The sequence below is a fragment of the Ricinus communis genome, chromosome 5, assembly GCF_019578655.1.
Source record: "Ricinus communis isolate WT05 ecotype wild-type chromosome 5, ASM1957865v1, whole genome shotgun sequence".
NCBI classification, from domain to species: domain Eukaryota; kingdom Viridiplantae; phylum Streptophyta; class Magnoliopsida; order Malpighiales; family Euphorbiaceae; genus Ricinus; species Ricinus communis.
In genome coordinates, this window is record NC_063260.1 from 31,731,094 (window position 1) to 31,755,262 (window position 24,169).

Here is a 24,169-nt window from a genome sequence, read left to right on the forward strand (position 1 = left end):
TATTATAAGATAGGATGAACATCAGTCATCTAACAAAGTCAAGTAGAAAATTCCATACCATCTCACTTACTCTACATTCATGACCTTTTACCATAATGCATAGCAAAAGTACAATCCGTATCCTACAAAAGATATCCTTATTAGAAAAAATTGAGAAAATATAAGATACGAATTTATAGAAACTCGACTCCCAAAAGCACCGGCAAAGATGGCTTTCATCAAATCTTGATTCTTGAGCAAAAGGCTTATTAGACAAAAGCATAATCAGGACATCAGCTGCCCTCTGTACATATGCAACTTAATGATTAAATGCGCAAGGTCCGCCTAAATTGGAATCAAAATTATGTACTTGATTGATCCATGCGCAAGCCTAAACTATTATTACTTCAGGCTCCTTCCATGGCTGCAAAACATAGCCAAATCAGTAACTATAAATGAAAGGAAGGATTTATTGCTGAAGCACATGGTGTATTTATCTTCCTTTTCCCTCCCTTTGTGCATTGCAAAGGTGCAGGATCAAGGAAAAAGAAAAAACACTTGCAAACTTAAGCATGAAAGTGTAAGTAAATGCTAATTATGGACAAGAAATTACGATATTGTATCGGCAGATGCCATTTGAAGCATGTATATGCCCTGCACTGAAATATGACTCAGAATATTCTTCAATTTTATGAACCCTGCAAATCATTGTTCAGTGTATCTTATCATTCAAACAGATACAAGCATTAAATTTTCAGTCTTATCCAATTCACGATCTGCTGGATGCTGGACTCTCAGCTTTTTTTTAATTGGTGATGTGAAAACAGTAGCTTCTATAACAAGAATTACCTGTAAACATAGTTCACCATGATACCTCCACTTTGCTGAAGGCCTTTCTCCGAGCGGTCTGCCATCCAATTTATTCTTTCAACCATCTGTACCACATCAAAATATCAGAAATTAACATATCGAACTTCTCAACTCAGGAAGCTAGCTTCTGGGCTGCCCCTATCTATTTTTAAAATACACACATCACTTAGGACATAATAAACCCATGGATTTAATAGAAATGGTTATCAAAATCAACCAATTGCAAAATGGTACATTGAGAAACTATAGAGCTTCCCATAGATGTGACTGAAAGGAAGAAATCAATTACTACTCTACAAGTCGAGGCAGTATGACATACCGCTCCATTTTGCAAGTGAAAATTTGCAACAGAATCCAGAGCTTTTCCTCTCTTTTTCTCTTGTAGAAGGTACCTGCATTCATAATTCATACAACAAACACTCCAAACTAAACTTTTAAAAGGCCAGAAGTGCAAGCTTATGCAACAATAACAAACTGAAATATAAAAGATCATCTACAATATCTCAGAATTATATTCCCATGTTGTTAACCATAATTAATGATTTCAATTTACCGAATTGAGATATTGATATTATACTTTACAGCATACCTGGCACATAGTCGCATCAGAGGGGGCTTCAGTGCTGAAAGCAATTCAGCTGAGTTGGTCCATTCATGTTTTGTTGATGTCAACAACTTTAACATCACTTCCATGCCATTTTTTCCAGGAAAAGCCTCCCTGCACGTAAAATTATTATAGTGCACATGAATCTATGTTGTCGTGTCAAACCCATAAAATGGAGAAATAACAGCTGGATTTTTTATCAGATACCAAAAATAGAGGCATATCGTAGAGGTTCCAAAAGAGTTTTGAATAGAATAAATAATCTCAAGGATTATACATCCAAGCTTCATCAACAGGAAATCCAACTTACAACCTTTTTATATGGTTTCAAGCAGTTCCGCATTAAAACTATGTGTGGTGCGGCTCATTTGGAAACATAATCTGATAACTTCAGTCATATGGATGACTTCGGTTCTCTCTCGCAGAAAACAGGTATGCAGGTATTGGACCATTTTAAGACAGACTGAATAGCAATAATGGCCTTAATCCTCTCAGTTTTACTGCTCTATATTTTCTTGCCAAAATGACAAAAATCTCTGCCTGATGTGGGTAGCATAATGTACTGAACCATAAAACATATGACTATTCTGCCTTAAATGTGCTTTCTGTAGGGAACTAAAGCTAGTAAACAAAATGTAGGTAGAAAAAACAACTTAATGTGTCTTTAGTTTCTTTTATATTCATTTTATATGGGAAACAGGGAAGATCAATGGTGAAAAAGAAGACCTGATGGAAAATACAGTTATGGAAAGCCCAGCAGTAAGCCAGTAGCAGAAGGAAGAGGAAAATTTTGGGGAAAAGAATAGAATAACCACATATCTTAGACCCAGTTTCCATGATAAGCAATCATACCTTCTTTCTTCCTTCCACATATACATAAACAGGTAGAAATCCAGCCAGAAGGATAAAGCATATGAAAAAAGAAAAACAAAGATTATTCAATTTAAAATCAACACTTAACTTACTGACAACAATTCATAAGTGATCTTTCTTCATCTGGCTCAAGGATGTTCTCCCTAAACGCAGAAACTGATCCAGTTGAAGATGATTGTGACATGTTCTCCACTTCAGCAAGGATTGACTGAGATGCCAACTTAGATAGCAGCCATCGCAAGAATCCAGGAATCGGGCTTAATGTTGCAAATATCTTTATACAAAAACAAAAGGAAGTAAGTAATGCAGGGAGCAATATATGGAAATCATGAAACCAAGCAACAAGCTAAAGATCTGCAAAAGAGCAACTTGGCAACCCATTCTTTCTAAAGTATTTTGATCAAGTGTGCAATGCATTTGCATAGACCCAAAATGATGTATCCCATGCGCAGAATAAATATTTCATGCCTCATTTTCAAAGTATGTTTTATGCATAATAGGATTTTGGTTTTCCCATTTTATATGAATTAGATCATAAAATACTTACAGATATATGTGGCATATCTCTTTTCACCAGCGTAATGACACGTTTGATAAGAAACTTTCCCAGGTTGATCCCTGCCAAGCCAGGCTGTCAAATTTCTATAAGTATATAGGTCATGGAAGCATCTCATCAGAGTGTTATTCATAGTTTTTTAATTATATAATGCAAATAAATTAATGTCCAAGCAGAAACACATAACAGAGAACAGCAATAGTAAAATTCATCGCCGAGTCTGCAAATGATCTTCGACACCTATTGACTTGCAAGTGTAAATATGCCCAAATGATTTCTCATCAATCATCAGTAAAAGAGAGCAAACATTTAACAGAAGAAGAACCTAATGACAAATGGTAGAAATGGGATTTTTATACTAAAAAAGAAAAAAGTATCCGTATAAATCAACATGAAAAAATAATGGCCAAAGGTAGTTTACCTGAGTTGACGATATAGAATAAAATAGTGCGCAAGTTGCATCAGGTTCAGGTATAGGAGGATTATCCCATAAAACTTCCTGTTATAGATTAAAAGTTCATTACCAATAGTGTCCAGCTGAAAAGGAAAACCTGTAGGATTTGTAAAACAAACCTGTATTGTCTGAGCCACATTCTTTAGAAGGGCAACTTCTATGAAAATAAGGGGCTCACCTACAGAAAAGAATATCTAAAATGATATTACATAAAGTAATTAAGTACACCAAAAAGAGAGACCAATTTACAATTCAGTATAATAATCCAAACCTAAACTCAGTTGCCTTGACAACAATGAATTGCAGAAAAGAAAAATTTTCTAGATTTACCATCACTCCAAAAATACATAATACTAGGCTAAATGATTGGACAATTTTGCTCTAACAGATTCAAGATCTCTTCTAACTAATTACATTTGTCAACTTGCAAGATATCTCCATTCTTAATGCTATCTGCATTGGGAAGGTTAACTTATATGCTATGAACTCAAATTGATGAACACAAGATCTAAAACACTTTATCACAGTAAAAGATATTTTACATTGTATTAAGGTTTAGGTGCTACATTTATCCAGGCTCCAGCACCATACCAATAAGAAGTCTTGTGTTTCAAAGAAACTAGGAAACTTGAACAAGTACTTAAAATTGGTCGAAAACTTTGACAAATAAACTACTATTGTCCACATCACCACTGAGAAGATTTGCTAACCAGGTATTGCTGGATGTAAATATCCGAAACAACGACGACCAACACCCAACCTTCTTTTAAGATCTAAGAGATTGCAGATCGGATGTACAGCCTGCACGAAGACAATTATCAGAAAATATATTTTTACACCAGGCAACATCTAAATCTATGAGCAATGTTAAGACAGGTTATGGCAACATACCTCATAAGCCACAATTTTCTCCAGCAAAGAAGCAGGATCATCCCATGTAATCTGGTGAAGTTCCAATGCAGCAGGACTAAGCCAAGTACTGAGTTTTTCCTTTAAGTAGGAATCTAGTGCCCGCAAACATGCAGCATTCTCTTCTCTGTAAAGTTATAATGAATCGAGTAATGAAAATTTTAATTCCATCACTATGTTCATCAAGTGATAGACTTCATATAATAAACTATTTCCTTCTATGCAACTGGTGCACCTTAGTACAAGTACTTACAGTTTTCTATGTTATAAGTATAGCCACCTAACGGATAAACAGAAAATATGCTTTTTCTTTCTTTAACCTTTTCAAGAATAATTGTTTTGAGTGACATAAATAATAGAAAACAATCACACAGAAGGAAAAGAAAATGAAATAATTCAAAAACAAACATAGACAATAACCTTACGCGAGAAGAGAGACAATGTCAGCTCGAATAATGGATAAGAACTTCAATCCCCCAGGATGATTGTTGAGACGTTCAAAAAGGACATCATATGTAGGCTTAAGAGCTTGTCTCAAATTCCGTTCAATGCGATAGAAAGAAGAAAGAGTAGCTTCGGCTTCAACACTATCGGATTCAGTTTCACCAGCAACACCTGAAACCCAAAATTCTAAAAACTTTTCAACAGCTCATGAAAGATGTAAACAAATATATGTATATAGATATGCAAATCTTACAACAAGGAGGTTCAAGTCCAAGATATTGTTTGATGAGGTCATGAACTTGAGCCCTGTTGAGATCATAGACTTTGGCAAGCATAAACAATAATTTGCGGCGATTTTCAAGAGAAAAGCTTAGATAACCCTGCATAATCAGAATATTATGTAAAAATTGAATCAGTCAAGTGTTATAGCGATTATTTTTAAACGGTAAGATACCTCAGCGAAATCATTAAGCACCGCATCAAGAACGTCAGTTTTATTCAATGAAATGGCTGAATGCATAGAAGCACGGACAGAATCAAAGTCCCTAAAAAGTGAAAAAGAAAGGAATATGCAAATAATTACAAGGAAACAATCAAAAGAAGAAAAAAAATGAATTAGGAATATGAAGTAAAAAAAGAAAAAATAGAAAAAAAAAAACCTCTCTTTGGAAGTAAAAGTATTGACCATTTTAGCTCCTTCCTGTGCAGCATGTTGAGAAACAGTAGAACCAAATTGGGTACCTTGGGAATTGGTTATCATTTGATCGACCTTGTTCTTGTTCTGTTCGATTCAGAGTAAAATATTTCGAGAATTGAAAAAAAGATAGGAGGATGAAGAGACAATTAAAAATTCTAAGTAACATAATTTAACTTACATTGAGAGGTGAGGTAGGATCGTTGGAAGGTCGCATTCTAGTTCGCATTAAAATGGCTAAACCTTTTTTGTTCATTACTGCTTAAAGAATGTCTTGCTTGGGCCTCCCAAACACGATAATGATATCACTCTCTTTCTGGCGCTCTTCCTTTCTTACTTATTAATCCATCCCTGTCCTCGTCCACGTCCAGGCACTAATACCTCTTCAGTTTTTCTCGGCTCTATCTGTGTGGGGTTGTAAGCTTTGTTTCGAAAACGGCGACGTTTGCGAAGCGAGATAGTTGCTTTTGATTGATGGACTGGACTAGCAGAAGATGATGACGTTGAGGGGCTGAAGTGAGTTTCATAAAGATTTGGGCCGCACAAGTTTCTGTTTGCATTGCATTCATTGAAAAAGAGGTCGACGCTGTTTTTCAATAAGTTAGCGACGAATATATTTAGGTCGCTAAAAACATACTCATTTTGCATCACCGTCGCAGAAGAATCAGCGACCAGCATCTGCCTGTCGGTCGGATGCAAGTCATAAACATTAAAAGATTATAGCTAATATTTCCGGACCATTATGTTTTCTACCTGCTTGAGAATAACTACTTTTTAGTGTATAGCCACGAACGTTCATTTTTTAAGTTATATTAATCTAAGAAACTACCAATTAAAGAAAGAAGAACCCCATTACTGTGATGGGCCTTATTTTATTAGGCAATGAATTCCAGTGAGCTGCCTTTTCTCGTTCTAATTGTCTATTTGTTTGGAAGAGTGTTGGGATAAAAATATTGCAGTCTGTATCCCGTAATAGACAAGAGTCTGGCGCCAGGTCAATGTAATGGTGCTCGTGTGAGCTAATATGTTAATGCATTTTTCAAGAAAATGACATAAAACAAAGTGGGTTTTCAACAACTGGCCAATGTATCCCTTCTTCCTCCATTCTGTATTTGAAAAGAAAAGACTGTATCGTTATGCCAGATTTAGGAGGTCCCTTAGTAATAGAATTAGCATCGTGCTTTTTGTATAGTTTAATATGACAGCCATAAGAAGAATCTATTATTATTATTGATTGATTGATTGATTGTCTTTTGCTGTTTTACTGTACACTCACATGTGTTGGTTTATGAAAATTACAAAAAAGAAAAACTATATAAGGTCCAAAAATGTTCACACAATTAATTATATACAGTGATAGTCTATGACTGTATATCACTTTCTGACAGATGCTTTATCCTTTTTTTTGTTCTCATTTCCTTCGACGTTTCTTCGTAATAACGAAGCCTTTTATGTGCACTCTATCAAATAATCCCTCGCCTCAATGCATGTAATATTTTAAAACTTTTAATCCGTTTACTCCAATGATATCATTGGTTATATTTTATTTCTTTAAGAATTATTTTATTATTTATTTATATTGTTTAAATTCGGAACCTGCTAAATTCTAATTGGTCTGCAATTGCTTAAAGGGCAATTCAAGGCTAATAATGTGCCATGAAAAATAGTATATGCTATAAAAATATAAAAACATGGGTGTTATAAGGAAAAATCAATGGAGAGGGATGGGATTGAGATTTAAAGGAATGTAAGAGAGAACAGTGGGGGCAGCACATTTTGGCTTTTTTCCATGCACCGGAAAAGAATAAGGATTTTGGAGAATAGCAAGCAATCTTTGATTCAGGAAACACAGTTCCCAAAAGTCGCATTTCGGAAACAAAAATGTTAAAGTGAAGGATTGTAAATGGAGGAAAGAGACACTTTTCTTTTTCTTTTAATTGTTCATAGTTTCTTATTAAAAAGATTTAAATGGAATGAGAAGGGTTCTTTGCCCCTTCCAAGCAATGAACCATTAATTAACTGAAAATGGTTGATATATAATTGTTTTAAAAAAGAATAAAGTAATTACATAATTCTGGAGGAGAATGTGAGTTCCAAATTACAAAATTTTATTTTTTTTGGTAACTTACAAAAATAAAAAACAAGACAATCCAAAAAAAGAAAGTGAATTCCAAGTCAACAAAAGCGCCATCATCCAAGTCCACAGGAGGACATTTTAGTCATTTTCGTAAAATTCTGTAAACTGCTCCCAATCCCATGCTGTCGTCTGCCCACCGCCAGCTGAGTTCCTCTTTTTCATATACGGAGATTGGCCATTGCAATATGCAAATATTATATAGGGGTAGTATTGACCATTCATACTCCTTTATTCTAAGAGTAGCCAGAGTGAATCTTCTGCATTGGAGATCTCTCTGTTTATGTATCTTAACATCTATATCCTTGCATCACACACTAAATCCTTTTCATTAACCAAATCTGCAACTATATATTAAATAATTTGATTCTGAACGATTCAATTCAAAATCATCATATGAAAATAGAAATAAAATGATTCAAAATCCATATGTATTTATGCAACGCTATGTCCTTGTCCTTTATAATTGTTTTGGTTCAACACAGTTCACGTGGACGAGTCATTTCGGGGCTAAGACTAGGAATTGACTTTCAGCAGTGAAACTTGATGATATTTGCTGACATGGCAACAGAGGAAGTTAAAGTGCAGAAAGGGCAAAAAAGAATGAGATGTAGAGAATCAAATCAGAGGAAGAGAAAGAGGAGACGAGAAGAATTACATGAAACAAGGATCATACGTTACTCGCCCAACTTTTCTTTTCTTTTCTTTTATTTATTTAATAATTAAGAACTAATTTTCCTTTTTCGCCGACACCCATGAAACCATACAGTGTTTCTATTTCTCTTTCTTAATTACTGTTAAGCTTCGAATCTCTCTCCCTCTCACATTTACTTGCTCTCCCTTTCTTTAATGGAGATATATCTTCTTGCCACTCTCTCCGATCTCAACTTCTCTTCTTCTTCTTCTTTGCCGCATGACTATGCCGTGTGCTTTATTAACTCGCTCCAACCTTACCTCTAGACACAGCACAATATACTACTTTTAATAATGGCCTTCGACCCCATGCCTTTTCCTTTCTTTTTGGCTCGTTCTTCACTCACTACGTTTCTGTTCCTGTTCGTTTTGCTCTCCTCAATCTTTGCTTTTCCTCTTTTCGTTCAATGCACTACCGACGCCTCTGATGGTATCTCTCTCTCTCTCTTTGTAAAGAATATATAACTTAGAGCTTGTTTTTTATTGATTTGTCTGAGCTGTTAATGTGATCTTCATTGCTGAGCTTAATGTTTTTTACTTTTCCTATTCTTTGCGATGACCTGGCTGTACTCCAAGAACTGAGCTTTGTCGATTGCTAATTTTTCCTTTTACTTTTTTTTTTTTTTTTTTTGTGTGAAAATTTGATCCTTTATATACGTCTATTTCTCGAGAAAATGTAGGAAAATAAACCGAGTGTACTCTTATTTTAAATAGGCTATTCTAAACTGGAAATCTCAATTGATCAAAATGCTGTATCTTCATATCCTAATTTTTAAACTTCTTCTTCTTTTTCTTTTGTTTCTTATTTAATAAATAATAGGTTTTATATATTCTTTTGGTAGTTGATTGGTTGGTTTATGAATTAAGTTATATTATTTCTGTTACAGTCCAAGCTCTACAGGTTTTGTACACTTCGTTGAATAGCCCTTCCCAGCTAACCAATTGGAAAAGCGACAGTGGTGATCCCTGTGCAGAGTCTTGGAAAGGGATTACTTGTGAGGGATCGGCTGTTGTTTCCATGTATGGACCTAATATAACAAGAAAAGCTTTTAATTAGTCTACTCCTTTTTTATGTCTCTCTTTTATGATAGGTTTTCTTTGCTTTGACAGTCAGATTTCTGGGCTAGGACTCGGCGGGACTATGGGATACTTGCTTTCCCAGCTTATGTCATTAAGAACATTGTGTGTTGTTACTTTACTTTATTTATTGAATGCATAAAATCTTTGTTTATTTTCTTAGTTAGTTGAATTTCTTATACAATTTTGTTTTCATTGCCAGCGATCTGAGTGACAACAATATTCATGATACAATACCATATCAATTGCCGCCCAATCTTACGAGCCTGTAATGTTCCATCATATCAATTGTTTCCGTTCTTCACGACCTATTCAATTTCATTTTCTGATTTTGTGACTGACTATATTGTTGTGCAGAAATCTTGCAAGAAATAACCTTAGTGGAAATCTTCCTTATTCCATTTCTACTATGGTTTCTCTCACTTATTTGTGAGTGACTTCTCTTGATACTTGAATGCTATGAGATTTTGTTACTAATACAAAATAGTTTCTTTTGCCTGATTTTAACATCCTTGGTTTTAGGAACATGAGCCATAATTCAATTTCCCAGTCAGTCGGAGATGTTTTTGCTAATCTTGCTCTTCTCACAACCCTGTAAGCTATCTTTCAAAACATGTATGTCATTACTGCTGTATTAGTTCTTATCATAGAGATTTTGGCTTCTAAAAATTTCAGCATAGTGATCTCATTGCTATTGGTATGTCCATCTTGAATCTCTTCAGTTGGCTGCTTGTGGTTGAACTTATGCCACATATGGTTTTGAATTTCACTGTTATTCTGCACCTTGTTCCCCAGTATGGTACTTTGCTTAGTTAACTTTGTGAGGAATCATCACGTTGCTGCCTTCTGATCAATCACTACAGATCTATGGACAGTAAACTGATTGAGAAAGTTACTCTGGGGAAAAATGACAGTTAATTCCCTAAGATATAACTGAGTTTTAGACTGATGTGGTATATATTTTATATGGTTGTGTGAATGTTTTGCTAAGCTAAGATGTCCTTTATCCCCTTTAAATCCCAAATGCAGTTTCTGATAGATAATGCCTGTAGGTTATTGTATAATGCTGCCTTTTGCTTTTGAATGCAGGGATCTCTCTTTCAACAATTTTAGTGGCAATCTTCCAAGCTCCTTCAGTTCATTGTCCAATCTTTCAACATTGTGAGCTCAGTCCTGTTTTCTTTCTAAACCAAATTAATAATAAATCAATGTTAAAAGAAAAGGGTTCTGTATTTGTTGCAGTTTGATTGAACTTCTCATAATATTCTAATATGTGGCAGCTATATTCAGAACAATCAACTGACTGGTTCTCTTGATGTTCTTGCTGGTTTACCTTTAACTACTTTGTAAGTTCCTTTTCCTTCTGAAACTCAAATATATTGCATACCAGCATTTTCTTATTTTAACTTATATGTTCAACAGAAATGTTGCAAACAACCATTTAACTGGATGGATACCTCGAGAGCTTAATTCAGTTCCAAATTTCATGTGAGTCTTTTATACTGTGATTTGTGTTCTTTTAACTAAAATTTATAATGTTTCACTTCTGCAATATATCTAATTTATCTGTTGAAATAAATAATCAGATATGATGGAAATTCCTTTGACAATGGTCCTGCTCCTCCTCCTCCACCATATACCCCACCACCACCTGGTAGATCTAGAAACAATCACAGTCATTCAGGATCAGGCACACGTACACCCCCATCTTCTGATGACCAGTCATCCGAGTCAGATAAGGGAATGTCAGTTGGGGCTATTGTAGGCATAGTCCTTGGTTCTGTTTTACTTATCTTCATCGCACTTCTTGCTGTTTTATTTTGCACTAGAAAGAAAAAGCAGAAGGATGGAGGCGCCATAGTTTCTCAGGGAAGTCGGTCGGCAGGCACAACTGATAGTAAGTTTCCTTCCTTTTTTTTTTTTAATGCTCCTAAAGTTACTATTGTTTTTGAAATTTATGAACATTGAGTCAATTCAATGCTCACCTGGATCCTGGAATTTTTGTTTCTTCTTCTCTCCTATTAAAATTCATTCACGTTCTCTGGTTGACACTCGACAGATAGGATTAACTAAAAGAAATTAAGCACACTGGTCTATTTGTTCTTTACTGTTCACATGACAGTGTACAATGGAATGATGGACTGCTCCTTCATGTCTGTCTTAAAACTTGTCCACTAACAGTTTGATGCTTGAGTTCTAGTTCTGTAATTCATACCATTCAGGTGCTAAATTCTCCTCTGTAATTGCAGGAGATACTGAGATGCAAGAGCAAAGAGTGAAGAGTATTGCTGCTGTTGCAGACCTGAAGCCCCCACCTGCTGAAAAATTGGTGGTTGACAAATTACAAGGACATTCTGGATCCGTAAAGAGAATGAAGTCACCTATTACTGCTACTTCATATACTGTTGCTTCTTTGCAAACAGCAACAAATAGCTTTAGTCAAGAATTTATAATTGGTGAAGGTTCTCTTGGTCGTGTTTACAGAGGGGAGTTTTCTAATGGAAAGGTAACATGACCATTAAACATAAGATCATATTCGTTCTTGTTCTCCATACTCCAGTTCAGGGCTGTCACTCTTATACCAATCAGGGGAATTCTGCTCAAGTAGTCCTGCAGAGTAGTGCAAGGATTGTATTTTTTTCCTTGAATATTTTTGCAAGTATATTTTAAGCATGAGGTTCATATATGCATTGGGCGTTTGAAATTGTTAAAAGAACGTTATTTTCTTATTTAGATAATAAATAGACAAGCCTTGTGAGGCAATGCATGATGCTTATTAGGTTATACTATACCAAATCTATGACAGTTGTTGCAAATGCTTTACATCCTCTCTTTCCCTCTTTCTGATAATACACACATTCACACTACACATACAGAATAAATGGAGGATACACTTTAACATCTACTATCTTTATTATATACCTTTAGTTCTCTTCTTATTGTGCACTTCTTAGCATGGTGTAATAAAGCTGCTGTGAAATTAGTCTTCTTTTTCCTTCATTTCTAGTTGGATAATTCTGAATTACTTTGCAATAAGGAAGTAATCAATTTGTGTGCTGCTGATGTAGATAATGGCTATTAAGAAGATCGACAATGCAGCACTTTCATTACAGGAGGAAGATAACTTTCTCGAAGCTGTTTCAAATATGTCTCGCTTGAGGCACCCTAACATCGTTTCACTGGCAGGATACTGTGCAGAGCATGGACAGCGCCTTTTGGTGTATGAACATATAGGGAATGGGAGTCTGCATGATATGCTGCACTTTGCTGAAGATGGCAGCAAGACTCTGTCTTGGAATGCTCGTGTTAGGGTAGCACTTGGCACAGCTCGGGCTTTAGAGTATGTTACATGTGTATGACACTCTGATTCTGTCTCTTTCTCATATTTGGTGCCTTGCTTCCTTTCTAAGCTGTGGCCTGTCTATCAGGTACTTGCATGAAGTCTGCTTACCTTCCATTGTGCATCGCAATTTCAAGTCGGCAAATATTTTACTTGATGAAGAGCTCAATCCTCACTTATCAGATTGTGGTTTAGCTGCTCTCACACCAAACACAGAGAGGCAGGTAAGAAAGATATCGATGATGTTCATTGGAAATTAATTTTTTTTATCATTATGCTCTGTGGATTGTGATCTCAGTATACCTTTATGCAAATGGGCTAAATGACATTGTTCATACTGACAGGTTTCAACACAAATGGTTGGATCATTTGGTTATAGTGCTCCTGAATTTGCCTTGTCGGGAGTATACACTGTAAAAAGTGATGTTTACAGCTTCGGTGTTGTGATGCTGGAGCTTTTGACTGGACGCAAGCCACTTGACAGGTAAGACCTCTCTTGTTTAGTGACTATGTGCTTCTGTTCTTAAAAGCATTTTTATCCTGCCATTTTCCAAAGCATTGATTACATTATGACATTATTATGTTTCTTCTACAGTTCAAGGGTGAGATCGGAGCAGTCACTTGTTAGATGGGCTACTCCTCAATTGCATGATATTGATGCGTTGGCAAAAATGGTTGATCCCGCCTTAAATGGCATGTATCCTGCAAAATCTCTTTCACGGTTTGCTGACATTATTGCCCTCTGTGTTCAGGTAATTTTCTTTATTGATATTAAGAGTTAAGACCAAAATCTATGATTGAACCTCGCAATCATTCAGCAACGCACACTTTTCCTGTTGGCTTCCAAAGGCAAAAGCACATCATCCCTGGAGCCTTCCCTAGCCTTGGCAGGAAAGGTTCTGGGAATCTCTTGAAAGCTGTATGTCTGATGTCAAAAGCATACATATGCGCTTGCTTGGTGTTGTCTAACTATATTTTTATAGTTTTATACTCATTCTCAACATTGAGAATTAAACACCTTATATATAACTTTTGTTGTCTCTATAGCCGGAACCTGAGTTTCGCCCACCCATGTCTGAAGTTGTGCAAGCACTGGTGCGATTAGTGCAAAGGGCGAGTGTCGTCAAACGGCGATCAAGTGATGAATCAGGATTTGGATATAAAACCCCAGATCATGAGGCAATTGATATGTCATTTTGAGTGTCCAGCCTTCTTGAATCGGAGGTAAGTTCCAACTTGGTGCACACGCATAAAGAAAAGAGAGGTCATTGAAAGAACAAAGCGTGCACAGAATAGAGAAAGAAGTGAAACAAGAAGTAAAATGGGGTCAGAGAGATGTAAGTACGTCGAGAAATTGTGAGCTGCATATACGTTTTAAGGCATTGATATTTGTAAATGGTTCAATATTTGTATTCTCAAATTTTCCAGAATCTTTTGATGCAAGAGATACTGAGGCAATAAGATTTTTCATTTGATTCTAGCAAGTCTATGCTTTGTGAGAGTCCTTGTATATGATATCATCATGTAAAATAGTGGAAACACAGCCCTAAAGAAAAACCCCTTGTTTTGGGCTGGCTGTTTCGTGGAAATCCAGACAGGAAAAGTTATCATACTGTTGTAGAAATCCAGAATAAGTTGCAATAAGGTAAAAAGTGTTCCAGCTTCTCCAAACTCAAATATATTTTCTACTTTCCGGTGATACTCTGCCAGAAAAAAGCAAAGACTAGAGGGAAAATGCCATAAGAGGCAGCCACCTCGTGTTTGTGATAGGATGGATGAAGAAAATGTGAAGCGGAAACGACAACAGGTAAATGCATCAAGACCAGGTTGTATCTCGTGATACCTTCGGGCAACTCAAAATAGAAATAGAAATACATTCTCATTTTGTGTTGTGTGGTAATATCAGAGTCAAAACAGTTGTCGCAGAAATAGTATTTCAAAAATAGGCAGGGGGCTCCTTCAAAAAGGTTTGGCATCCCAAGTTTTATTTACATAATTCATACTTAATAAATAAAGTGGACCATGTTTTAGATAAAAATTAAAAGAACAATAATTGAAACCAAAAATAATGTTGAATTGGATTGGTGTCCATAGGAGCAGCTAATATCTGTAGACTGAAAAAAAAAAAAAAAAAAAAAAAAAAAAAAAACTGTTATGATCTGGTGGGTCCAGCTGAACAGTTTAAAAGGAAAAGAAAATAAAAAACTAGAATTCAGACAGCTCCTTGAGATTTTATTAGAAACGGAAAAAGGACGTAGCTTTTGGTATCACCTTGTCCTAAAAATAACTCAACTCTCTCTTTTCGACTTGCCCCGAAATACCCAAAATGGGCTCAGCCCCTGACCTTATTAACCCCGACCCCCCTGAAATGTTGGTTTCTCCAGATCGATTCGAAACCAGCTTTTCTTTATACTCCCGCTCTAATTCCGCAACTTCCATGACCCTCCACCCTTCCCCTGCTCAATCACCCCGGCGCTTTTTGAATGATAACCACAGGATGAATTCCTTGGGGTATTTATGGGATCAGAAAATGAGGCAATTAAATCATAGAACCAAGCTGAAGATAAAAGGTGGTGGTGGAGGAGGAGGGAGGGTTTGGTATCAAAGAAAGAAAGTGGTGGGAGTTGTTGCTCTTATTGGATTCGCTGCTTTGTTTGTGCTGGTTAATTCTTTTATGCTTTTAAGGCTTCAAGATCATCGAATCGCTAGCTTCCATATGCTCTCTTCTCCTATTTCTTCTTCTTCTCCTTCGCTTTCCATTAAGGTATCTCTCCATTGTTTACCTGTTGCCCAATTTCCTATAATTTATCAAGTATAACATTTCCATTTCCACGGAAAATGGCTTGATTTGGTCGTTTCATTACTGCGATTTAGTTTTTAACAACTCTTTCTGCTTTATTGGTACTTTGCTTTTTCTTACAAGTTATGAATACATGACAGTAATTAAGTTTTCCCTTTTATAGAAGTTTTCACCTCTTATTTATTTATGTTTTTGGCTATTGAAGTGAATAATTGATAGGAATTGCCAAAAGATTTCTTAGTTTCTGTATTTAACTTTAGCAATTGAGGGAAAATGAGAAATTGAGCTTCTCTGTTGTTTGGAGAAGGCACCGTGTTAAGCAAGTAAGGAAGGATGTCTATGATTACTAGGTGGTCCTGCACTGCCTCTGTTAAGCTTGTGGTAAGGCAGCGGCCGAATAATCCTTTATTCGAACATAATTCTAGATCATTCCTTCTCTTCATGAAAAATAGTTCAATAATTAACATAAAAGATGATGGCCGGTTACTTAATGTACCAACGGGCAAAACATGAGAGTAAAATGCTACCTGTACAACTGCAAAGCATTGCATTCAAATCCTTGGTTTCAAGAGATAACATGAAAGCTCATAACCTGTATGCAGTATGCACTTCTCCTTAATCCTATACTATCTTTTCTACTGGCCCCAGAAATTATCTTTTAAATAATCCAAGGTGCAAAATATTATTTTTTCTTTTTGTTATTCTCTATGGGTCCATTTCCTTTTGTCATTTAAACCTCATGAAATGCGCACAGAGACAATGGAAAAAGTCTACCAAAGGAAAAAATCCACAAAAAGGTACATATGGAAGGATGTTGGCTTTTGCTGCACATGCCCTGGCTGAGGTGATTAGATATCAAATTTACTCATATCTAATACGCTATTCAGCAAGCTATTTAGTTTCATTCTTTAGGTTTCTTTTCCTTTGTACTAATTTTTTGCTTTTGCGGCATTCCATATTATGACAGAATAAACGTGAGCCAAAAGATCTGTGGCAGGAACCATTCATTGAGGCCTCTGCTTGGATGCCTTGTGCTGATCAACGTAACTGGGAACCTAGTGGTGAATGACTCTCTCTCTCCTTCTCCTTTGTATGCATGAACTATTTGTGTGTGTGTGTGGCTGTGTATAGATGTGAGCATGCTATTTGATGTTTGCCTTTTTGCATGGCATGGTTGAGTGAAAATTTGTCACTGGAATTTTAAGAATTAGTGATATGGGTGGTGGAATTCAGTTCTAACACGAATCTTTCTTGTAACTTAAATAGGGGGCAATAATGGTTACATTTTGGTCACAGCAAATGGTGGGATGAACCAGCAGAGAGTAGCTGTAAGTAATGCTTGCAACCAATTACAGCTTCATTGAATTTTCTTATGCTGCTCAATCTCATCATTCAGTATGATTTCTCCTTTTCTTCTTAAGTGTTAATATGTATTCTCTTGTTTAAGACTCTCAATTAGTTCAACTTGATTCCTATTTTTTTTCGAAAACAGGTTTGCAATGCTGTTGTGGTTGCACGGTTGCTAAACTCAACTCTTGTTATTCCTAAATTTATGTACAGTAGTGTATGGAGAGACGTGAGGTAACGTATTCCCCTTTTCTTCACACCCATTCTTCTTTTCTCCGGACCTTTTCCACTTTAGTAATAGGCTTTTGATTTTTGGATGAACTATTATTCTTGCATCTATGTTATTGGTCCTATAATTCTTGGTTTCTCCACTGGCTACTATTGAAGTTAGTTTCCCTAATATCCCCGGAAGAAAGCTCTTACTCCAAATAAATGGCATTATTAGAGTTTTCTTAATCCTTGATTTAAACTTTAAAGGTTCACAGAATGTTGATGGCATTGCTTCTTGTAATTTTTATTGTCAATCATGTGACCATTAATGAGTTGGCTGTCGCCCCCAGGAGTGAAATTGCTTCTTTTGCTTTTAATCAACACTGATTATTGCCCATCATTTAGATGGAAAAGTGACTAATTATTATATATGATTATATGAGTTAGATTGAAAGGTAATTGACTATGTCAAATGTTATATTGCACAGTCAATTCAGCGATATCTATCAGGAGGAGCATTTTATTAATTACTTGACTCCTGATGTTCGGATAGTGAAGGAACTTCCTGAGGAGCTAAGGTCACTAGATTTGGAGGCAATTGGTAGTGTTGTGAGTTTCACAGCTGAATTAGTTTTAAGCATTCCTTAATTGATTTGGTTTTAGTTCCAGTAAGGTTTTCTAATAGCAATAATTCAATTGGTGGCCAGGTGACTGATGCAGATATTAGGAAAGAGGCCAAGCCAAGTTTTTATCTGAAAAACATTCTCCCTATTTTATTGAAAAACAGAGTTGTACATTTCATTGGATTTGGGAACCGCTTGGCATTTGATCCAGTACCATTTCAGTTGCAGGTAAACATTCAGCATTTCTTTCTCTAGTCCATTATAAATAATGGTAGGTTACAAAATCTTTTTGTTGTTATCCTTACTATTCATCCTGCTTTGCTCTTTCCTGATATGGGGACTTCATCTAGAGGCTTCGATGCAGATGTAACTTCCATGCACTACAATTTCTGCCCAGAATACAACAAACTGGCACTTTACTCCTCCACAGGCTGCGCAAACATGCAGCTAATCCCGGACCATTGGATCATTATCTTATTCGTCCTTATGCCAAACCAGAATCAAATATGAAAGGAAAAGGGAATCATGCTGGAAAAGCTTCGAAATATCTAGCTCTACATCTGAGGTTTGAAATTGACATGGTGGCACATTCTTTATGTGAATATGGTGGCGGTGAAGAAGAGAGGAAACAGTTGGAAGCATATCGTGAAATTCATTTCCCTGCATTGGCACTTCTTAAGAAGAAAAAAAAGTATGCACTTGTCTTTTTTGCTATACTGTTGATTGCAAATGCATATATCTAAATTGATCAGAGTATGCATGCATGTATTCATGTTTTATGATGAACTGGATTAAGAGATGCCTTTACTATATATAGTTTCATTTCAGTACAACATGTTAAAACATAAGTGCCTTGAGTTCTGTTTCTTTCATTGTTTGTTGCATCTCTGTTTTAACTGTTTGGTATATAGAATTGCTGATTTAACATTCGGCTGGGAGTTTCTATTCTCTTATACTTCAAGTCCATTAAGTTTTTAGTGGCCATATGTAAATCCTTCCTTACCTCCAACACAAACTTAATGTATTAGTATATTTACTGTCAATGGGCTGTAATTCTTCCATATTATTTATGTTTCTGATGTCTGAATATGATATTCTCTATCTATTAGCATGACTTTGTATTACTTTATTTGTTTGGTATTCATGTTGAAGGTTTAGTGTCTAAGAGTAGTAAACTTGCGGTATGCACATGCAGTTAGTGTTGCGAGGGTTGATGATATCAATTAATTTAACAAATAAGCCGAGCCAGTTCTTTTCATTTTAGCATATTTGCCTATTATTTCTGACTATCTTCTCATAAAATTGTACTGAAATAACTTAATACAACTCAAACTGCATGATAGTCTATGAGTCCTCTAGGAGAAAATTTCAGTTAACATTAGAAAACAAATCCTTTTAATATAATTATCACTCTGTTCTTTTGTGCCCCTTGTACCTGACAGCTATGAATCATCTATGCATATAGCAATTTAAGCTTTGGCAAAACCATCCTAGAACATGCATCCTCAATTTCTATCAATTGCTAGTCTATGGTGATATCATTTTCTTGCAGTGATTGAAGTTTATTGCAGACCATATCCACTTGTTTGCTTGGTCTCTTAGGATGAAGTGCATTTTTTTTTTTTGGTATCTTAGTGAATTGCTTTCTCTGCTGCAGATTACCTTCCCCTGCAGAGCTTAGGTCAGAAGGCCTATGTCCTTTAACACCTGAAGAAGCAGTACTTATGCTTGCTGCTCTTGGTTTCAACCGGAAGACACGTATATTTGTGGCTGGTGCAAATATATACGGGGGACAGCCGCGATTAGCTGCTCTAACCAGCCTGTACCCTAATCTAGTCACTAAAGAGAATCTGCTTTCACCGAGCGAACTTCAACCATTCTTAAATTTTTCATCTCAGGTAACAAATCATACTTTATTATTTGGTTTTGGTCTTGTTTTCTGCAATATTTAATGGGGCTTCTTGTCTCTCTGGGAATTCTGCAACATCATTGATTGATTTATTTCTCTCAATGCATTTTTGCTTTTTTTGTGTTATCTCAGTGGTGCATGATGAAGTTTTTTTCTTTTTGCCTTCTGCAGCTAGCTGCACTGGACTTCATAGCCTGCACTGCTGCTGATGCATTTGCCATGACAGACTCTGGGAGTCAGCTGTCATCTTTGGTTGCTGGATATCGAACATATTATGGTGGCGGGCAGATGCCAACAATTCGACCAAACAAGCGAAGACTAGCTGCCATTTTCACAAAAAACAACACTATTGAATGGAAAGTGTTTGAGCAGAGAGTTAGAAAAGCAGTTAGACAGACCAAACATGTTTTTGAAAGGCCTGTGGCAAGGAGTGTTTATCGGTTTCCACGGTGTAAAGAGTGTATGTGTTATACAGAATAAAAATTATTCTTTTAACAGCCATGATAATTTATAGTAGCCTGTCACATTCATTATTCTTCAATCTGTCTGTTCTGATTCAAATACTCTTAAAAACACTTGAGAGGCTTCTTGGCGGCAAGTTATTCTGGTGAAATGAGTTCAGTTGGGTAGGAAACCATGTCAAACAAGGTCTTCTTTTAGTAAATACAGAAGCAGACTGGTTTCAGACAAACTACTCTTGCACTGAGATAGCCAGCAGTGGAATCCTCTAATTTTTGCACGAATCATATCAATATTCTTGATAAAGGTATAAGAACAAGCATTTAATGGGATCCTTCTATTCCATGACAACTCTGCTTTTCAGTTTTGTCTGCTAAAATTGAAGTTACCTTCGAATTCCTTGGTTGGCTTCAACCGCATGAACTACTGTCAATATCAGGATACCGTAACGGGCAAAATAGATAACGGGATTCTAACTATGTGATCTAAGCTTCCTGTCAGAACGATCTGCCCAAAACTAAACTCGTTCCTTGCATGGGTGACGTGAAACTCTATATCTATATTTTGAGTTCCTTGTGGAGCTATTATGAACCAGGTTGGAGACAGGTTGACTGTAGTCCCATTAGGTGCTATCACTGAGCTTAAGTATGTCTCAGGCTTGATCCCTACATTCTTGACATTCCTCTCCACTGTTTGAGATCCTCTTAGTGCTGATATTGTAACTGAGGGGAGGTTCAGGTTGGCTGGGGAGCTAAGTGATTGATTGCACGGCTCTCCAGTGGTAGCTTTCACTATAGCCGGATCAATGCCGGGCAACGAGCACAAAAAGCTTATGTAATTTTGAAACTCTGCTTCACAATCATAATTCATTTATGAAATCAATATGAAAGGTTCGTTCCTTTTAATCTTTAAAGTGCAAAGCAATATTGAATTAAAAAAGATTACCTGACGGAAAGACGAGGCCTGGATCCATGGCACGAGTTGGATTCACAAAACCAGCACCTAAATCAAAATGTGTGGAGGGATAGAGGCTGTTAATATCAAATCCTTCTGCTAGTATGAGTTCTCCATAGTTATCATAGTTGCCTGCAGTGGTGGAGAGGGCTGAAGCAATCATGGATGGTGTCCACGAAGGATGGAATTGCTTGATCAGTGCTGCTATTCCCACAATATGAGGTGTTGCCATACTTGTACCGGATAATAGTGCAAAATTATCTCCTATCAAAGTTAGAGGTACCGTTTTATATATTCATGCTGCTTTCATTCTATGACCATTTTTACAAACTAGTAACAAATGATTGCATACCTGTTAGTATTGGATCCAAGGCGCTAAGAGGGCTCCAGGCTGCCCATATTTGGTGCCCTGGGGCTAGAATATCTGGCTTAAGTACATCAGCAGGAATCCTATTAATATCAAGAAAATCTGGTCCCCTGGAAGAGAATCTACTAACAATAGGTGCTCTACCCTCAAAAGCTGCAACTCTACCTTCGCCTATAGCTCCTCGTGCACAGAATTTGGAAACAAATCCTCTCTCATCCCTGAGGATTTCTTGCTCATAGTACTTCGATATAATCTACATATGCAAAATTGAATCACTTTTCAAAAGATTAATTTCTGCTTCTGATGTAACATAAATTAAATACCTCTGCATCAGCAACTTTGGGGATCATAATGCCTGGAACTGCAAAAGGAATAGGTTCTGCAATGAAATCACCATAGCTTGGATTTGCAACTAGAGCAAAACCCGTAAATCTTAAAGTCCTTGATGTGTCAATTATGGCAGTTATACTGGATGTGCCATTATAGAAGCCAGCAGAAAAGGTGCAAATAACAATTCTACGGCGCACCAGTTTAGGGTCCAGTGATTCTGGATGTTGGCATTCTTCAATGTACTGTGGAGTCCTTGGGAATGTCCCATTTGCCTTTACTGCATCCTGAGCAAACACCAACTTATATTTAAATAGCCCGTAGCCGAAAGTTGGTCCTGAGCAAGAATTATATAATTGGTTCAGAAACTAATACCTTATCTGGCAAGTAAATGGAAAATGCCTAAATTCTAAAGTTGATATTACCTGATAAACCTACACCGCCAACTTTCTGACCGTTTCCAAGAAGAAGTGAAGCAGGATAGATTCTGTCTGTGGTGGAAGCAGCTACTCCCACAGCCCAAGGGCTGTAAGACACAACTGTTGAAAGACTTGGCCCATGGTTGCCTGCAGCTTGGACGACAAAAACTCCAGCTCTTTGCGCAAATAGCATGAAAACATCAAACACACTCAAGAATGTGATAGTGTCTTCTGGCGGTTCATCTGGTCCAACAGATAGCGTTATTATGTCCACTCCGTCCTTTGTTGCCTGTGCCATTGGGTAGTTTATTATTTATCAGACAAGCAGAGTTTCTATCATTCTGAACATTATTTAAGGTGCAATTTGTATAATTGCATCCATATGGTATCCAGTGGGATAGTTACTTGATCAATTGCTGCAATCACATCTGTTAAGGTTCCAACTGTTGGATAGATAGCTTTGTAAACAGCAATTCTGTTAGTTATCAAAAGAGGTCAACGCATAAAGCATCAGCTCGTCAAGATTTTATATATCTTGATGGAATTTTCTGTCAGAAAAAAGAGGCAGCATACCGTGCACGTGGCGCCATCCCACTAGCTCGTCCATAGTAGAAGCCATTGGCCACTACGGGTACCCGGGCATTTCCAGCAGCAGTTGAAGCCACATGACTAGGCAAGTCGTTATTGTCAATTACAATTTCCTTTGAGGATAATGATGTATTGAATTATTTCTAGAGATAAAAGGTAAACCTGCCATGTCCAACGGCGTCATAGGGTGACAGAAAGTCGAGTGAAGTGTTCAAAGGGGAAACCGCTTGAGCTCCAGCTGAGAAGAACCTAGCTGATACTATCTTCCCATTGCAAGAACCGGCAGGGAATCTAGGACCCGTCTCACAAGCGCCAGAAAAATGAGAGATATTTGATGTAAAGGGGTTCAGCGGATTATAAGCAAAGCTTGGATGCAACGGATTAATGCCTGTGTCAATAAAACCGATAACGATCCCTTCCCCCGCATTCCTGTCTCCTCCTTCTTGTGTCCACACTCCTTGGGATAACTCTAGGAATTGAGGCGTGTATGTAGTCATCAGTTTGGCTCCTCTATCTCTTTCCACCACTTTTACTCCAGGAGCATCTTTCAGTTTCTTAGCCTGCATTTTCATAGTATATACAAGTATAACTAAGAAGTAACAATTTTCTGCAATTGTTCATTTCTTTAGAGAGAACCTGAGAGTGAGTGGCATGGACAGCAAAGCCATTAACAATGTGTTTGAAGCTGTAGAGCTTGGTGTAGCTTCCGATTTCTAAAGTGCTCTGTAGAAGCTGATCATGTGAATCAACCAAACGCCTTGCATGAGCCTGGGAGGCTTCACTAACCATTAAAAAAAAAAAAAGAAATTTACAGTTTCAGTTATCAATTAGATTGAGATGTATTAGTAGTGGATTATGTGATATGAAACCTGTTCAGTTCAAGTTTTCTTGTAGTATAAGGTTCATGGCCTCCAAGAAATGCGACTGGCTGTCCTTCCATTAAGACCAAGTATATTGATCGCTCCTCTGCAGAACAAGCAACAGAGATTACAAAGACAAGAAGCAAGGAATATGTGGATATTGAAGTTGCCATGATTAACTCCAGTTGAGAGGAGGCTGTTATATTTCATTCAAAAATATAAGGAGAGAAAACTCAGTTCCCATACATGCATACAGCAGCAACCCCATGCAATGATGCAATGGAGAACGTTAGTACACATGGTCAATGTGAATAAAGCTGTTCATAGATGGAAGCAGCCCCCACTTTGGCCTAAAACCGTTATAGCACCTATTTTCCAAATCTGGGAGAAAACGTGGGAGAAAGCATGCAATCCTCGCCATCCTACGCCAGAGAAGAATGCCCAACAAAATAACAATTGTTGTAGGTTCTATACCCATATAATTATCAGTTTCTTTTTTTATTACATTTTCTGCTACTTCTCTGTTAAACATGTCAGCCATTTCCATCCGCTATTGAATTTTGCCTTGAACCATATTAGTATTTCAAATAACAAACTCTTTCCATTTTCTTTTTTCTTTTTTTTAGATATAAATCGAATCTGCTGCTAAGATCTCATATAAACCTCAAACATAATATAG

At 36.8% G+C, this 24,169-nt stretch overlaps 4 protein-coding genes across 7 annotated transcripts; 2 read left to right on the forward strand and 2 right to left on the reverse strand.

Annotated features, from left to right (window-relative positions):
• Positions 1-43: 43 nt before the first annotated feature.
• On the reverse strand, positions 44-6,033 carry LOC8277976 (malonyl-CoA decarboxylase, mitochondrial). Of its 3 annotated transcripts, none has more exons than XM_048373905.1 (16): positions 5,565-6,028; positions 5,375-5,470; positions 5,144-5,234; positions 4,943-5,069; positions 4,671-4,860; positions 4,228-4,372; positions 4,047-4,137; positions 3,456-3,514; positions 3,304-3,381; positions 2,874-2,957; positions 2,419-2,600; positions 1,439-1,567; positions 1,169-1,241; positions 829-914; positions 593-677; positions 44-403 (listed from the first exon to the last, which is right to left on the reverse strand). In XM_048373905.1, exons 2-16 carry the CDS (start codon positions 5,398-5,400, stop codon positions 371-373), a joined length of 1,479 nt encoding a protein of 492 aa, XP_048229862.1. In that variant the 5' UTR covers positions 5,401-5,470; positions 5,565-6,028; the 3' UTR covers positions 44-370. The 3 variants fall into 3 exon arrangements, with proteins under 3 accessions (XP_048229862.1, XP_002518428.2, XP_048229861.1); XM_002518382.4 differs by having other exon boundaries at positions 5,349-5,470; positions 5,565-6,025; XM_048373904.1 differs by lacking the exon at positions 593-677 and having other exon boundaries at positions 5,349-5,470; positions 5,565-6,033.
• Positions 6,034-8,219: 2,186 nt separating this feature from the next.
• Positions 8,220-14,107, forward strand: LOC8277974 (protein STRUBBELIG-RECEPTOR FAMILY 8). Its single transcript, XM_048373903.1, has 16 exons — positions 8,220-8,640; positions 9,098-9,230; positions 9,321-9,392; positions 9,490-9,555; positions 9,645-9,716; positions 9,810-9,881; positions 10,377-10,448; positions 10,568-10,633; positions 10,710-10,775; positions 10,874-11,184; positions 11,537-11,793; positions 12,356-12,627; positions 12,716-12,851; positions 12,972-13,111; positions 13,223-13,379; positions 13,675-14,107. The coding sequence occupies exons 1-16, from the start codon at positions 8,505-8,507 to the stop codon at positions 13,825-13,827; spliced, it is 2,181 nt and encodes a 726-aa protein (XP_048229860.1). The 5' UTR covers positions 8,220-8,504; the 3' UTR covers positions 13,828-14,107.
• A 289-nt stretch (positions 14,108-14,396) lies between these two features.
• On the forward strand, positions 14,397-20,057 carry LOC8277973 (O-fucosyltransferase 2). The gene is made up of 10 exons (XM_002518379.4): positions 14,397-15,391; positions 16,182-16,271; positions 16,395-16,488; positions 16,694-16,755; positions 16,920-17,008; positions 17,473-17,593; positions 17,692-17,835; positions 17,958-18,298; positions 19,265-19,505; positions 19,688-20,057. The coding sequence occupies exons 1-10, from the start codon at positions 14,954-14,956 to the stop codon at positions 19,994-19,996; spliced, it is 1,929 nt and encodes a 642-aa protein (XP_002518425.1). The 5' UTR covers positions 14,397-14,953; the 3' UTR covers positions 19,997-20,057.
• Positions 19,980-23,693, reverse strand: LOC8277972 (subtilisin-like protease SBT2.4). 2 transcript variants are annotated; one of them, XM_002518378.3, is made up of 10 exons: positions 23,500-23,693; positions 23,267-23,411; positions 22,793-23,190; positions 22,616-22,711; positions 22,448-22,517; positions 22,049-22,331; positions 21,620-21,960; positions 21,282-21,549; positions 20,921-21,193; positions 19,980-20,823 (listed from the first exon to the last, which is right to left on the reverse strand). In XM_002518378.3, exons 1-10 carry the CDS (start codon positions 23,661-23,663, stop codon positions 20,411-20,413), a joined length of 2,451 nt encoding a protein of 816 aa, XP_002518424.1. In that variant the 5' UTR covers positions 23,664-23,693; the 3' UTR covers positions 19,980-20,410. The 2 variants fall into 2 exon arrangements, with proteins under 2 accessions (XP_002518424.1, XP_048229859.1); XM_048373902.1 differs by having other exon boundaries at positions 23,267-23,406; positions 23,500-23,637.
• Positions 23,694-24,169: the final 476 nt, after the last annotated feature.

Coding starts and splice junctions, on each gene's coding strand:
- LOC8277972 (XM_002518378.3), bottom strand. CDS start 23,663: ATGGCAACTTCAATATCCACATATTCCTTGCTTCTTGTCTTTGTAATC. Junction 22,518..22,615: donor GGGATGGCGCCACGTGCACG/GTATGCTGCCTC, acceptor GATAACTAACAG/AATTGCTGTTTACAAAGCTA. Junction 21,550..21,619: donor CCAAAGTTGCTGATGCAGAG/GTATTTAATTTA, acceptor TTGCATATGTAG/ATTATATCGAAGTACTATGA.
- LOC8277976 (XM_002518382.4), bottom strand. CDS start 5,639: ATGAACAAAAAAGGTTTAGCCATTTTAATGCGAACTAGAATGCGACCT. Junction 4,861..4,942: donor TGGACTTGAACCTCCTTGTT/GTAAGATTTGCA, acceptor TTTGGGTTTCAG/GTGTTGCTGGTGAAACTGAA. Junction 678..828: donor ATGGTGAACTATGTTTACAG/GTAATTCTTGTT, acceptor AATGATTTGCAG/GGTTCATAAAATTGAAGAAT.
- LOC8277973 (XM_002518379.4), top strand. CDS start 14,954: ATGGGCTCAGCCCCTGACCTTATTAACCCCGACCCCCCTGAAATGTTG. Junction 17,009..17,472: donor AGTGTATGGAGAGACGTGAG/GTAACGTATTCC, acceptor TATATTGCACAG/TCAATTCAGCGATATCTATC. Junction 17,594..17,691: donor TGGAGGCAATTGGTAGTGTT/GTGAGTTTCACA, acceptor ATTGGTGGCCAG/GTGACTGATGCAGATATTAG.
- LOC8277974 (XM_048373903.1), top strand. CDS start 8,505: ATGGCCTTCGACCCCATGCCTTTTCCTTTCTTTTTGGCTCGTTCTTCA. Junction 9,393..9,489: donor CTTATGTCATTAAGAACATT/GTGTGTTGTTAC, acceptor TTTCATTGCCAG/CGATCTGAGTGACAACAATA. Junction 12,852..12,971: donor CACCAAACACAGAGAGGCAG/GTAAGAAAGATA, acceptor TCATACTGACAG/GTTTCAACACAAATGGTTGG.